This window comes from Cinclus cinclus, chromosome 25 (genome assembly GCF_963662255.1).
Source record: "Cinclus cinclus chromosome 25, bCinCin1.1, whole genome shotgun sequence".
Lineage (NCBI taxonomy): Eukaryota > Metazoa > Chordata > Aves > Passeriformes > Cinclidae > Cinclus > Cinclus cinclus.
This window is the reverse complement of record NC_085070.1, coordinates 5,924,575-5,939,723: the sequence shown is the minus strand read 5'-3', so window position 1 is coordinate 5,939,723 and position 15,149 is coordinate 5,924,575. Positions and strand designations below refer to the sequence as shown.

The 15,149-nt window shown below is 44.3% G+C and overlaps 3 protein-coding genes across 3 annotated transcripts in view; 1 reads left to right on the top strand and 2 right to left on the bottom strand.

Moving 5' to 3' along the window:
* Positions 1–15,149, bottom strand: part of LOC134053509 (succinate dehydrogenase [ubiquinone] cytochrome b small subunit, mitochondrial-like) — a 33,245-nt gene that overhangs the window by 13,998 nt on the left and 4,098 nt on the right. The gene's annotated exons all lie outside the window — the stretch shown is intronic.
* Positions 4,541–6,452, bottom strand: TEX12 (testis expressed 12). The gene is made up of 4 exons (XM_062508519.1): positions 6,308–6,452; positions 5,670–5,772; positions 5,518–5,569; positions 4,541–5,251 (listed from the first exon to the last, which is right to left on the bottom strand). Exons 1-4 carry the CDS (start codon positions 6,362–6,364, stop codon positions 5,107–5,109), a joined length of 357 nt encoding a protein of 118 aa, XP_062364503.1. The 5' UTR covers positions 6,365–6,452; the 3' UTR covers positions 4,541–5,106.
* Positions 11,887–14,353, top strand: IL18 (interleukin 18). The gene is made up of 5 exons (XM_062508706.1): positions 11,887–11,956; positions 12,576–12,584; positions 13,037–13,174; positions 13,838–13,983; positions 14,108–14,353. The coding sequence occupies exons 1-5, from the start codon at positions 11,890–11,892 to the stop codon at positions 14,351–14,353; spliced, it is 606 nt and encodes a 201-aa protein (XP_062364690.1). The 5' UTR covers positions 11,887–11,889.

The following is a 15,149-nucleotide window of genomic DNA, read 5'->3' as shown; positions in this document are numbered from 1 at the left end:
ACAAATAAAACAAAACAAAGAAAAAAAAAACCCAAACAAAAAGCAGCTCAAGCTGTGCAATGATGACACAAAGGGCAGAATCGAGCCGCGATACAAAATCCTTTGGGGCAGTTCACCATTTGTACGTTCGGGTTAAAGCCCTGGTAAGGATGTGGCTCCACGAACCCTTTCCCTGCCCACTTCCAGCTGGCTCCCCCGCACAGAGAATCTGCTGCGTGCTGCTTTGCCAGCCCTAGACCGTCTGCATCTGCTGTAATCCTTGACTCTGCCGTTTAACTATTCCACAAATTACAGACATTTTCTGCCATCTAACAAAGCCTTCAAATCGCTCCGCCGCGACTTTCCGACAACAGAAATTGTGCGAGCAGCGGCAGCAGCAGCCCCTTTGCGAGAGGACGGGATGAAAGGGATGGATTTTAACGCGTTTTACCTGGAATGAATTGCATCAAAGAGCAGAGGAAATGCAGCAGGTGAGCGAGCAGGAGGCTGGCGGCGGACAAAAGGATTTTGGCGAACATATTCCGGCGGGCAGAAGGCATCGGCTGGGAGCGGAGGTAGCGGTGCCAGGGCAGCGAGCAGGAGGCAGCGATGGTTGGGAGAAGGTGAGCGCTGCCTCTCATCATCCTTTCACAATAAGAGCCGAGCCCGCGGCAGCGCCGTGCCCGCCGCAGGATGCGGGCGGGTTCTGCCGCCCAACCCTCCGTGCACCTGGCGCAGGTGAGCTGCGGACCGCCGGGGCGCTGCGGGAAGGATCCGGGCAGAGCTCTGTGCTGGCAGGAACAGGATGGAAAGGATGTGGATGTGTGTATCAGAGCAGCCAGGCTTCCAGGTAATGCCTTCGGAAATTCCCGTCATCTCGCCTTCGTGTTCCTCCCATCACTGGGGTGCATCCCACACTCGGAATGCGAAATAGTTTTGTTTCTAAACCTGGCGAGCCATTGTGCACCTGAATGAATCTCAGGGTTTCGGGAATAGCGGTTGCCACGCCAGATCGGCCCTGCCAAAGCCAGCAGGATTTGGGCCGTGCTCTGCTGAGCTGAGCTGGACCTCGGGCAGAGCCCTCCCTTCGGGATGCCGGGAGCCAGCTGCCAGCGCTCTGGATTTGCGATGGAACATTTCTCCCATGTCACTAAGCAGCTCTTGAAAGCTGTGCCGTGCCTGCAGAGGGAGCAGGGCAGCAGGCACGGCGCTCCAGGGACCCCATTCCACAGACAGATTAATTCTCATCTGAAACCTGCTGCGAATTAAGCTGATTCCTTCCTGCGTTTCCAGAACTCCCCTCTCATTATGCCTTGCCTTGAGTTGTGCTTCCTCTCATCAAACCCAACCTTTCCCCGCAGATCATCTTTTCTCAGCTCTTTATTATTTCTGGTTTCTGGAAATCTTGGTTTCCACTCAACCCTTCATCTTCTTGGGATTACAATGAATTTTTAATGTATATTATTGATGCACTTCTAACTTCTAGTTTGCTGCTCTTTAAAAAAAAAAATTACATCCTCTAAAATCCATTTTCTAAATCATTTGGGATAATATGGAATAAGTAAAGCTGGAAGCAGATCACTAAACAATACCCCATAGGCTGATCTATGAGAGGAATAAAGAGTATTCATTGACTTTTTAACACATTTGTTTGCTGATTGCTCCTATTTTCTGTATCATCGTACACGATGGTGTCAATGACCTTACACCAAGCTGTACCCACTGGTGATCTTTTCCATATTAAACCACCTATTTTCATAAAGGAATTAAAAAAAAAAAACAAACCAACAACTTATTGTTATCCAAGTCATAGTTAAGAAATTTCCTCCAGACTTCGTCCAGGATGGGATTTAGGTTGACTGAGCTATGAATCTTTGCCTTTTTTTTTTTTTCTGGCTGTTTCTCTGATGATGCAAAATTCCCACTCTGTTTTCTTTTCCAGTGCCACCTTCAAAGACAATTCAAAGATCAAACATTCTACCATTAACAAAACTGAATTTTGATTAATTCTGGTCAGAATGTCTTGTGCCTGAAAAACATCTATTCCCTACTAGATTTGGTCTTTTTCTATTCTGACCCACATTTATGCTAAAAGGCAGTTCCATTTTAACTAAACACCCAAAATTAGCCTTTTCTCAGGAAAGAATTCTCATAACTGACTATCTAAACTCTCTGCATTATCTGTTATTTCCCATTTTTATCTTTTAGATAAGAGCAATGAGAGGAACTGAGTTTTTCATCACTTACACTTTCCAGCCTGTGAAGAAATTCACAGCGAGCTCAGAAATGCAAACCTCGATGTCAAGATCCCCTTGACTCCAAGAGGGTCAGAACTTCTTCTAAGATGCTTCCAGATTTTAAATAAAAATCCATTTATATTCTGTTACTGATCTGTCATCTTAGACGTTCTTGTTAATTTATAGGCTGGAGCTTAAACCAGGAGGGGAGAAGCTTAAAAGAAAACGTAGTTACCAGCTGAGCTTTTCTGATCAGATTTAGCAGCTTTAAAGCCAATTAATTTCCTGTGCAAACCTCCTGCAGTAAAACTGGGAAGCGGATAGGGATGGGATGGGTGCCAGGTGGGTTCCTTGAGAACCTTTAGTGTCAGATCAGAAGGGAAGACTTTTGTTTCTCCCAGTGAACGCTGAAATCCATCACAGGGGCAATCGTTCGCAGGGTGGGTGGGTTGTAGTCAAACAGCAAAGTGATAAACTTTTATTTTTTAATGGTTTAGAAGGAAAATGGTGGGTAATGAGTGGGTCCACATCTTAAAATACTGAGTGGAACACTAAAGAGCAGCCAGCAGAAAAGTGCTCTGCATTTCAGCACAAGAACTATGGAAAGCTCCCTTTAAACAGAGAGATATCAGTGTATGATTAATGTATTGCCATTGCTGAAATATTATTTAACTTCACAAGAGGTGAGGCTGGCTTATTTTCAGTGGATGTTTCAAACTTTCTGAACTCACCACTTCAAGCCTAAACCCTGTAAAATAGATAGTTAATTAATTTTACTTGGTTTATTTATATATAAAAATATATCCTCACCTATATTAGTGCAGCAAAGCCTGAAGCTGTGTTGCTCTGGTTTTATATCTAAATATAAATATTTAAATATTCATATCTAAAAATAGCTATTTAATCAATTTTACTTAGAATATATATATATACACATACAGTTGTGCAGTAAAACCAGAAGCTTTGTTGCTCTTAGTAATTTTAAAAATTTAATAATTCTAACTAGAGTGTTCATAAGCTCACCTAGGTGACTGTGGCCATACTCACTGACTTCAGAATCTTCTCAAATTCTAAATTCCCCTCATTATCCCAGAGATCCCACTCTATTAAATGTCATTAATGGGAATGACAACCAGCTGTAAAAGACATCACTGTAAAAAACCAAGAGTCATCATTCTGAAAATATATCTTGTGTTGAAATGCACTAAGCTGTCCTTCATTGTTTTAAAAAGTGATGTTTTACTCATTTTTGTTGGATTTTATGAAGTTTTTAAACAGAGCAAACTGCTGCAACAGGAACACTTAATCCCCTAAGGAAAAAAACCCATATGATTGTATTCCAAAATCTAAGTTCTGACAGTTAATCATAGTTGGATATTGGCCACATAAACAAAATCAAGATGTTCCAAATGCAGAAAATCTAAAAAGGCTGCACAATTTCCTCAAGCACAAACAGCTAAAATGCACTGACAGGCACGTGTTCCTCAGAAATTCCATTTGTGCAACTTTGCTTTATTATTCATGAATAGCTGTGGGCAAATGTCTGAGTTCACACCCTTGGTGGACATCATTTTGAAACTCTGGGTTGTGTCATCACTACAGATGGGCGTGGATTTTAGAAACATCCATCCAGCACAATATTTTAGAAAATGCCACTTCCTAAATCTACTCCTTTTCTCCCACATTTCTTTGTATAAACAAGGAAGCATGACAGCATCGGGGGGTGGGGGGAAAGACAGGGGACTGCTAAAGTGGTGAGACTTTGGAAAGCCTTAGGATGCTAAAGATGCAGATAGGCACCTTATGGGATTTTCCAAAATTCCTAAGCGTGTAAGGCGCTTACACCGTGCTTAGGCACTTTGAAAATCCTGCTAAGGACATATCTGCATCCTTAGGGATCTAAATCTCACCCTACATGTCCAGTTCCTCTCATTCTTTGCTTTAAATCATGTCGCCGTGACACGTAGCACATTGGGCTTGGAGCTCAGGAAAGGGGGAAAGGAGGGTGGATTAGGTCTGAGAGGATTTAAAGAGGAAATCTGCACACTGCTGGGGTAAAGATGGAAATGTATCTTGTTCCAGCACTTCTCTTTATTACACAAGCCCCACACTTTGTACAAGTGAGGCTTTATACTTTCCTAGTTTCATCTTTTTTCTTTTTTTTAATAGAGTCAAATGACAAGAAAGACAAAGGGCTCAGTGTTCTCAGAAAAACTGAATATCAGCAAACACCACTCATGTAGCCAGGTAACAAAATAACACTGTAATTCTAGATCATGTTAACATTATCTAGTTATTTATTGGCATCAACAGCAAAGCTTTGATTACATTTGATATCAACATGGCCTTGAAATGTAACACATGTACCAGTATGACAATGCATTGCAAATTAAGACTTCATACTTTCTCAAAGTTCTTTATAAAAACTCTCTTATTTCTAATCTTATCTGTTTTCAGCCTGTTTACATTATGAGGCAAAATGTAAATAACATTGCAAGTATATTCTACTAAGATTTTAGCACAAAAATATTTTTTAAAGTAGAAAGGAAAAAAAAAAAAACCATAACCAGAAAATAGTTAACATTAAATGATCTGAGGTCATTTTCTACTTACATCATAAATTCCTGTTTCATAGAAATGGGGTTTTTTGCTATATTTAATGGGTTAACACACCTTAATGTCTTAACCCCTTGAGTTACAGGATTTAAAACAGATATTCAGAATTGTTTTTACTAACTACACCATGTATTTAAACACTAAGTAGCTGCTGTAGTGGAAGTTTCCTGAACTAACAAATATTTATACAAGAAAGAGACACCACAACACTCATCACAGTTTGTTTTCATGCACAAACACAACTTCAGCTCTGCATTTCCATAACAAACTCCATTTAGCTTTGCAGAGTGTTGGCAATGAAAGTGAATCTCTGTTTCAGCATCTCCCTTTTCTGCTTTAAGTGGTTTTCTATGGCCCTGGCTTCTCTCAAGATCTCCTCAAGTTCCCGGACATAAGAAGAATCCAACGCTGCTCTTGTACTAAAGTGAAGAAATCTGTAGTTAAAATGCCAGTGTAGTCAAAGCTAATGCCATTAACCTTCTCACTACTTTTATGTTTTTCTTAAAAATGGGTTGTCTATCAATACCCAGGTTTCTGACCAAATTAATCATCGGTTGTAAAACACCTTTCTTCCAAGATCTGTGTTTGACAGTTTGCAGAGTTAATTTCCCTAAACTGCAGCCCCCCTATCATCTTATCTAGAGAATTTTAAAATTGCTGTGCAAATAGCACAATGTTTACTTGCCTTATAATGTTGGCATATTTTGATAACAAGTTAATAATTTCTTTGCTCGTCTCTGTTAAGAGAGAGAAAAAAATAATTTTATTTAAACATTTGGATCAATCTCAACATGAAATTAGGTCATTCCATACTTACTTACAGTATATTTACATCACCATTTAAAACCTTTTCCAGTGGTTCAGTCTTGGAAAAGGACAGCGAGTCCTCAGGAGCCAAATCTGTTTGGTCAGACAACGGAGGATTTTCTGAAGCTTCACTCTAACAGCAGAGCACATTAGGAAAAATACAAGTTCTAGGATTTAAAACAAGCTTTGCACGGAGTCTAGCTGAGAGAAAAAAGAGGTTTAAAAAGATCTTGAGGGTGTTTTTGGAGCAAATGCAAGTGGGATCACAGCATGGTGAGCATCTTGGGGAACAGGTGGGAAGTGCCAGGTTGAGATCTCTGTATATATATACATTTATTTATACACACACACACATGTTTATATCTACATACTGATATACGTAGTATATCTGTAGATATATGAGATATATTATATATATATATATATATATATATATCTCAGTAAGAGCTGGTGGATTTCAGAAGCTAGCTCTCAAGAAGTTCTACATAAACACATTCCAGTGCTTACCCAGTTTTGTCGGGCTTCAAGCCCTCAGAGAAACTGCAGTTTCCCCTGACAAAAAAAAAGTCATTTCTGTTCCCCCAAAGCTCCCTGAGGTGCCGTGGATGTCTGTACCTTCAGAGGAGGACATGGGATGGGGGAGTCCTCCGTCACACAGCACCGCTCACCTCCATCTTTTTGCTTTTATTTCTATCCTTATCCGCTTTTTGCGAGCTGCTCGCCATGGCTGCCTCACGAAAAGCACGCGGTGTTTGCTGAGCGGCCGCGCTGGGGACAACGTTTAAATAAAAAACCTGTCAAAGCTGCGGCTGCTTCCTTTGCAAGGGCGCTGGCCTCAGGGGGGGACAGCGCCTCAAAGGGCCCCGGGCCAGCCCGAACTCCGCATCCGAGGGCATTTATCCATTTATCCCTTTGTCATCCGCCTTTATCTTTTGTTATCCCCCCCCCAGAGCCTGAGGGCACCGGGGGGGGGGGGGGGGGGGGGCGCCCGGCGGAACCCGGGCCCCGCGGCCTTTCCTTCAGGCGGCCGGGCCTGAGGGGACCGTGAGGGACCGGAGAAAACTGACAAGGGACGAGGGACGAGGAACGGGGAACGAGGGACGGGGAACGAGGGACGGGGAACGGGGAACGAGGGACGGGGAACGAGGGACACCCGCTCCCCGGAGGGCTGGCAGCCCCACCCGGGCTCGGCGGCAGCGCCACGAGAGGCCCGAGGCTCCCCCTGAGGGACGGGGCCGCGGCTCCGCCCCGGCTCGTTCTGTTAATCAATCAATTAATTAACTAATTACAGATTTACACAGTTCGTCGAACCTTTCCTGTCAAATTTCACCTTCTAAGCGAAATCCTTGGAGTGCGTTTCATGCTCGATGGATCTGCCTCAAAACACCAGGGAGAAATCGGGAGGAGAAGGCGCTAAAATGAGTAACCACACCGAAATGAGAAACACCGAAATTAGCTACAAAACTAAACTGTGTAATAGCACCGAAATGAGAAACACTGAAATTAGCTACAGAACTAAACTGTGTAATAGCACCGAAATGAGTAACACCGAAATTAGCTACAGAACTAAACTGTGTAATAGCACCGAAATGAGTAATAACACCGAAATGAGTTACAGAACTAAACTGTGTAATAACACTAAAATGCATAACACAAAAATGCATAACACTAAAATGAGTGACACCACAGCACACAGATGCAAAGACCAGTTCTTTTTTTTTTCTCTCTCTCTCGCTACAGAACAGAGAATAAAACTCTGATTTTCCCGAGGTTGTGTTTCACTTCTGTAGGTGAAAATTTGGTGTCACCAAAAAGTGAAGTTTCTCTGCAAGAGGAACGAACAGGACACAACAATTCAGGAGAGAATTTTCAGCATTCAAAGAAATTAAACAGCACAACGTGCTTTCCTAAATCGTGTTGTTGTTGTTCACTACTGTGAAATAAATCATCACAGGATCTGAATTTATTTTAATGTTATGGTATGCTATTTTACATACCTTATGATAAGTTATAGTATGTGACGTTATGTAAAGTTTACCTCTGGCTTGTTTTTATTTTCCCTTTAAAGAAAAAAAAAATCTTTTTTTTTTCTCTCTGTCTTCTGTTTTGAAGAGAAGGACCTGAATCTCACATACATCATCCAAATAGGAAGTTAAAATATCAGGACAAGAAATCAAACTGCTGAAAGAAGGAGAACTAAATACTTCGTCAAAGTAGAAACAACTTTTACTAAGCTGCCATGGCCCACTTAATTTAATTATCAAATATTGCAAAGATTATTATGTTATTAGCATTGCTATCTAAACATTAAAGAACAGGACATGTTAGGAAAATGTTCTTAATGTGTTTACTTAATTGTGCCCCCATGAATAGGTTTTATTAACAGACCACCTGAAGTAAAACAAACGAAACATCTGAATTTTCATTTTCATTTATCTTATGGATATGATAGTCTATGAATAAAACTCAGACTAAAAGTAACATTAAAAGAAATTTATCTAAGGGGATAGAGTTCACTCTTACTGAAGTTTCAATTCCTTTAAAATCTGAGCAAAATTATCTAAGCGATTACTTTACAAGTAGTTGGAGTTCCTCTATGATTGGAGATATTAAATTCCAGGAGAAATTAAAGTTTAAACTGCACCACAAAAGCTATTGTATGAGTTGGATCTGCTCCTGGAAAATGCAAATATGTGAATGAAAGAGAAGGAAATGCCTTCTATTCAATGTGTTCAATGAACTAATTGAATTTTAAGGCTGAAAGGCTGACATGAAAAACCAAGTCCTCCTTCCTGATAGCTTTGTTTAGAATATCAATAGGGCATAAATATTAGTGCCAGAAGCTAATACAAAATAAATAATGATCTGAAAGCATAATAAAACTTAAGTGGTGAATTATTAGTACAGTATTAATTTTTGAAAAATATTTTTGGCTAAACCAGCCAAAATCCAGGGTTATTAGTAAAAGATGCAGTGTTTTTATCTTCACCATTTCAAATAAAGTTGAAAGATGTGCTTTTAACCTCAAAATCACCTCCTCATGTTTATCATACAGATATTAAAGCACTCCCCATGAACTTTGGGCGGGTTTTTTTAGCTCCAAGAGCAGTAAAAGGCATGTGAAGAGCTGGGAGAATGTCTTGGGTTTGGGTTTGATGTGGGGTTTTGGGGTGTTTTTATCATCCTTACAACCTGGGGCTCTTCAATTTACCCCGAACTTCTGACCAGCGTTAGAAACAGCAAATCCAGCCATGGAGGTGCCACAAACTGGGGAATTACTCATTCCCGAGCTCGCTGCCCTGGGTTTTAGGGAGTGCCCCAGACCCGCAGTTCCAGCGTTTGCTGCTTTCATCACCTCCACAGGCAGTGCGGGATGCACGGAATGAGCCGAGCTCCTCACATGCAGCCGCTCCTGCACGAAGGGTTGGCACAGGAGATTGTGGAGCAGTCCTGGGCACTGCTGTCATCCCCGGGCACTGCTCCCATTCCCGGGCACTGCTGCCATTCCCGGGCACTGCTGCCATTCCTTGGGCACTGCTCCCATTCCCGGGCACTGTGACATTCCCGGGCACTGCTGCCATTCCCGGGCACTGCTGCCATTCCTTGGCACTGCTGCCATTCCATGGCACTGCTCCCATTCCCGGGCACTGTGACATTCCCGGGCACTGCTCCCATTCCCGGGCACTGCTGCCATTCCTTGGCACTGCTGCCATTCCCGGGCACTGTGACATTCCCGGGCACTGCTGCCATTCCATGGCACTGCTGCCATTCCTTGGCACTGCTGCCATTCCCGGGCACTGCTGTCATCCCCGGGCACTGCTGTCATCCCCGGGCACTGCTGCCATTCCTTGGGCACTGCTGCCATTCCCGGGCACTGCTGCCATTCCTTGGGCACTGCTGCCATTCCCGGGCACTGCTGCCATTCCTTGGGCACTGCTGCCATTCCTTGGCACTGCTGCCATTCCCGGGCACTGTGACATTCCCGGGCACTGTGACATTCCCGGGCACTGCTGCCATTCCTTGGCACTGCTGCCATTCCATGGCACTGCTCCCATTCCCGGGCACTGTGACATTCCCGGGCACTGTGACATTCCCGGGCACTGCTGCCATTCCTTGGCACTGCTCCCATTCCCGGGCACTGCTCCCATTCCCGGGCACTGTGACATTCCCGGGCACTGCTCCCATTCCCGGGCACTGCTGCCATTCCTTGGCACTGCTGCCATTCCCGGGCACTGTGACATTCCCGGGCACTGCTGCCATTCCTTGGCACTGCTCCCATTCCTTGGGCACTGCTGCCATTCCTTGGGCACTGCTGCCATTCCTTGGCACTGCTGCCATTCCCGGGCACTGCTGCCATTCCTTGGGCACTGCTGCCATTCCTTGGGCACTGCTGCCATTCCTTGGCACTGCTGCCATTCCCGGGCACTGTGACATTCCCGGGCACTGCTCCCATTCCCGGGCACTGCTGCCATTCCCGGGCACTGCTCCCATTCCTTGGGCACTGCTGCCATTCCTTGGCACTGCTGCCATTCCCGGGCACTGTGACATTCCCGGGCACTGCTCCCATTCCCGGGCAGTGCTGCCATTCCCGGGCACTGTGCCATTCCTGGGCCACCAACAGCGCGGCGATTTCCATCCCAAACCCAGGGAAGAACCAGCAAGGGGAAGCCGGACGGGCACGGGCAGCACTTGCCTCCAAGCTGCCGTCAAATCTTGGCTGGAGAGGCTGCTGGAGCAACAGGACGAGCCCGCTGACAGCGTGACACCGAGCGGCTCGAAGGCACCCTCGTAACCCCAGATTTGCATAGGAGCTGGCTCCTGCAGGGAGGAGGGGAAATGCCGAATGAGAAATGCGGACGTAGGCAGAGACCTTGGGAAAGCGTCCCCATCCCGGCCGCTATAAATCCCCTCCCGGCAGCGCCGCGGCTGCGCTCGCTTCCTTCCCCCGGCTGGGGCATCCCCGGCGGCGGCGGGGCTCTGGCCCGGGCTGGCTCGGCACAGCCCCGATCCTGACCCGGGCTGGCTCGGCACAGCCCCGATCCTGACCCGGGCTGGCTCGGAACAGCCCCGATCCTGACCCGGGCTGCACCGCAGCTGCGCTTTTCCCGCCTCCCATCATCCAGGTGCAGCTCCCGAGGAGACAGAAAGGAGCACCGAGAGCCACCTCTGCCTCCTGCCCCGCATCCTGCACTTATCCCGGCTCCCATCGCCCGGCTGCAGCTCACGAGGAGCCAGAAAGGACACCAAGAACCAGAAAGGGTTCCTGAAGAGCCAGAAAGAACACTGAGAACCAGAAAGGACACCGAGAGCCAGAAAGGATTCCCGAAGAGCCAGAAGGGACCACCGAGAGCCGCCTCCGCTCCTGCCCCGCATCCCTGCGGTTCCTCAGGGTGAGTCCGTTCCACGCCCGACAGTCACAAGCACCTTTGAACTTCTGCCGTTCATTTCAAAGGTCCTCGATAAAAGGTCTAAATAACCGACTTTTACTATTCAAGGTTGGGCTTGATGATCCTGGAGGTCTTCTCCAAGCTTTTTGATTCTGTTATTAAGGGAAGAACGCAGGCATTTTGTTTTACCCATTAAACCAAGGGGCACTTTTTCCTTTAATCCTCTCTCAAGTCATGCCTGTACTTGCCCCCGGGCTTTAGAACTGCAGGGACTTTGTGGTTAAGGTGCTAAGAACGAGACTTGCACGGTTGTGTTTTGTGGTATCTTATTTCCAAAGCCTGGACGTGCATGTCTGCGAAGATGCTGCTAGGAGCCTGCCGTCTGTTCTGTACAGCTACATATGAGATACAAATAGAAAGAAAAAAAATCACTCTCATACATTCCTCAAAGTGCTTTGCTAGAGGGACAAAGAAAACCATGGTGATTCCCCACCCTAATCCTCTGGTTGTGCGTGATTTACATACTATGATATTGCTCAATTTTGTATAAAAAGAAATTTCCAACTGGTGAAAAAGCTTTGGAGTCATCTGGGTATTTTGATTGCACAATCAAATCCCAGTGCAAGAGCCAATGTCCCCATTGTTCACCTGGTTTTAAGACATTTATTATCTTTAGTGCAAGGGATGATCTTTCTAGGGGCAGTCAGAATGGGTGCTAACTTCTGGGTATTTTGGAAGCTCATGCTTTTCTAGGGGGAACCTGGTCAGATCAGTCTGTGAAATCTGAACATTTACCCCTTTGTGGGGCAAGAAGCATGGAGCTCAATTCAGATTCCTCTCCCTGTGCTGTGGGCAGGGTGAAGATGAGTGCTGAAGAGATTCTGGTGCATGCAGTAGAACTTGGAAAAAATTTCTGCCTCTATTTTGATGGTAATTAGAGCATTTAATAACCTTTTCTGTTTGAATACTGATTTAAGACAATTCCTTTGTCACTCTGATTTCATCTAACTTTCTCACAAACTTCAGTTTCAAGTGGTGTTAGCCAAGTATCTGAGTCAGGGGAATATTTGCTGCCTATACAAAAAATTCTAGGAAAGGATACTCGGAAGCTTGGAATACTGGGGGGGGGGGGGCTTGGAGTGAATGAGTAATTTCCATTCTTATGGAAAAAAGCCAGTTAGAAAACGTTTCTTCTTTAAAAGCAATTTGTAATGAGTTCTTCTTGTCCTTCTGCTTAAAGGCACCAATAAAACCAAAAATTTGCATGCAATTATTCGTCAGTTTTAGGCTTAGAGTGACTTCTTGCCCTTTTAAATAACCCATTTTGCATGCCTCTGGTTTGGTGGTGATTCCAGTTCACAAATGACAGGGTTTGCATTTGTTTTGCTACGGATAAACCGTGTCTGTAGTGACAGCAGCTCAGCCTTGGTGGCACTGGGCCGTGGGAACACGTGGGTGGCTGCCTGTGTACAAAGTGACTTCTTCTGTGGGGGCAGAGCTTAATGTTGTTTTTCTTCCCTTTTTTTTTCACTGCTCACTTGGAATCAAGACGACGATGGTAAGATGAGAATTCATCTTTTATGATTTTGTTACTCATTTCACACTTACTAATCCAGAGAGGACAAGTTTCAAACTGGGAAGAAAACCAGAGCTACAGCTCACTGCTCCTTCTGATGCTGATGTTGCTTTAATTCCTCGTAAGACACAGCACAGTGGCTTCCCTGACAGCACCTTTCAATGCACTTTAATTGTTGGGCAAAAGAGAACTGACGCTTCTGAATTCTCATTAACAAACACAGCATCTTTTCTTGCTTATATAAATCAACTTCTTGTATTCTGGGAAACCTGCTTCAAGCAGAGGTGTAAAAGATGATGTGGCCTTCCTTTTGTTTGATGTCGTTCTAAGAACTCCTTTCACGTGACAAGCCAGGATTAAGCTGACAGCAAACTGTCAAGACCTGAGGAGACAACAGCTAAAATATGACTATTTCTTCTTTATGACTCCTGCAGAGCTGGAGTGTGATGCCCTGTGCAAGGAGAAGATTCTGCACCGAGTGCTGAGGAATGTCAACAGCCAACTGCTCGTGGTGCGCCCAGACCTGAACGTGGCAGCCTTTGAGGATGTGACAGACCAGGAGATGCAATCTGGTAATTTCAAACACAAACCATCACCACTGCTCTGCTGCTTCATCCTGGAGGTGGTTTTGTTCTTTGCAATCACCCACTCTGTGATGGCGCTGAGAATAACAACTTAAAACTTTGTTTGCAAGGATTTTGTGTCTTGGGCATTAGTGATGGATGAGATTTCTGGGCTAGAGCAAAGCCTGCAGGATGGCACATGCAGAAAAAGGGCTGTTAAGATTTTTGCTTGGCTCTGATCAAAAATTCTTAATCCCCCCTCTCTTTTTTTTATGATGGATTACAAAAAATAATTTAAAATTTTAAATAGTGTATTAGTACTAAAACTTTACTTTCTTCTAATAATATTAGCTATAAACTTACAATTTTGACTTTAGCTTTTTGGGTGACTTCAGCAATTTATTTCTGGACCACCTATATCCAGCCATGCTCTGATTTAGAGCCAGCCACTTCCACATGCCAGTCTCCCTTTCTGCATGCACACAAAAAGATGTGACCCCCCTCCCCACACTCCCTGGTGACCTCAGCTGCTTTGGTGCTGAGCAAAGCAGAACCAGAAGCCATAAAAACTCAAGTTTGGCAAGACAGCCATAGGGATGGTAAAACATCACTGAACTCAGTTGTTGCAGCTGCCCCTGAGCAGGTTATCAGTAATAATTCATTTATTTCCAGGCAAAGGGATGCATTTCAGCATTCACTGCTACAAAACCACCACGCCCTTAGCAGGGATGCCCGTGGCCTTCAGTGTGCAAGTGGAAAACAAAAGTTATTACATGTGTTGTGAGAGGGAATGTGGAGAAACGATCGTTAGGTTCAAGGTAAGGATCTGCACCCCTCTCCTCACCTGTACAAATCCAACAGGCAGAATGAACAACTCAGAGCTGCAATGAAGCTGCTCAGGGCTTGCACTGGGATTAACCCGTTCCCTTTTTCCTTCCTCAGGAAGGAGAAGTTCCCAAAGAAATTCCTGGTGAAAGCAACATCATCTTTTTCAAAAAGACATTTACATCTTGCTGCTCCAAAGCATTCAAGTTTGAATACTCAATGGAACGAGGAATGTTCTTGGCCTTTGAGGAAGAAGGCTACTTGAGAAAATTAATCCTAAAGAAACTGCCGAAAGATGAAGTGGATGAAACCATGAAGATAAGTTTATCTAAGTGCAGTCAGAATGAAAATCACAGCTTATGATGGAGCACTTCAACAGTTTTAAAATACAGTTTGTTTGTTTTTTTTATAAAAGAAACTTAAGTCTTTCTTTATTGAAAGCAAGTCAGTTTTATGTTTTAACTACAGTCAGTACTTACTAAGAAAATAAATTCAAGTTCTTGGCAAAAAAGCCAGGAATGTTTTCCAGTCAGATAGAAGAGAATTACAAGGAGAAGAAATAAGAATGTGCATGTCTATATAGTCCTGCAGAATTTGATCCCTGAAATCTTTAATGCCTGTTGACCTAAGAGCTTTTGAATCAGGTCTGGACTTTTACATTCCCAAAACTCTCAGCTAATGAATTTCTCACCCAAGCAGCTCAAACACCTCCAGCTGCATCCTGTGAGAGGAAACCTCACTTTCCATGAGAGATCCTCAGCTTGCCCAGAGGGACCTGCCCTGACTCACCACCTGCACCCTCCTCCTCCTCCCTGGGACAAAATAGCAAATGCTGGCATTAAAAACCAATAATCATAAAAACACAGCTCCATTCTGACCACAACACTAACAAAAACAAATAAATACATAAATAAAGGGCCACCTTTTGCTGCAACTACCTGCTTTTGCTAATAAATAAAATTTCCAAGCCATACTTAATAAAAATCAGAGTCTTGCAGAATCCAACCAGTGACTTGGTCGTTCTATTCATTGCATAATCACTGATGGTAACACAAATTCTCTTCCTCTCACTATTAACAGTGCCACAAAAGTACCATGAGAATGTGGAAAGAGTTTTCCACTCCTTAGCACTGTGAAGTCAAGACAGGATGAAGCAGAA

Excerpts from the sequence above, each read along its gene's own strand:
- IL18 (XM_062508706.1), top strand. The coding sequence starts at position 11,890 with ATGAGTGCTGAAGAGATTCTGGTGCATGCAGTAGAACTTGGAAAAAAT. Across the intron at positions 13,175-13,837 it reads AGACCAGGAGATGCAATCTG|GCAAAGGGATGCATTTCAGC; the intron begins GTAATTTCAAAC and ends ATTTATTTCCAG. Across the intron at positions 13,984-14,107 it reads AAACGATCGTTAGGTTCAAG|GAAGGAGAAGTTCCCAAAGA; the intron begins GTAAGGATCTGC and ends TTCCTTCCTCAG.
- TEX12 (XM_062508519.1), bottom strand. The coding sequence starts at position 6,364 with ATGGCGAGCAGCTCGCAAAAAGCGGATAAGGATAGAAATAAAAGCAAA. Across the intron at positions 5,773-6,307 it reads ATAAAAGCAAAAAGATGGAG|AGTGAAGCTTCAGAAAATCC; the intron begins GTGAGCGGTGCT and ends CTCTGCTGTTAG. Across the intron at positions 5,252-5,517 it reads AAATATGCCAACATTATAAG|TACAAGAGCAGCGTTGGATT; the intron begins GCAAGTAAACAT and ends TCTTCACTTTAG.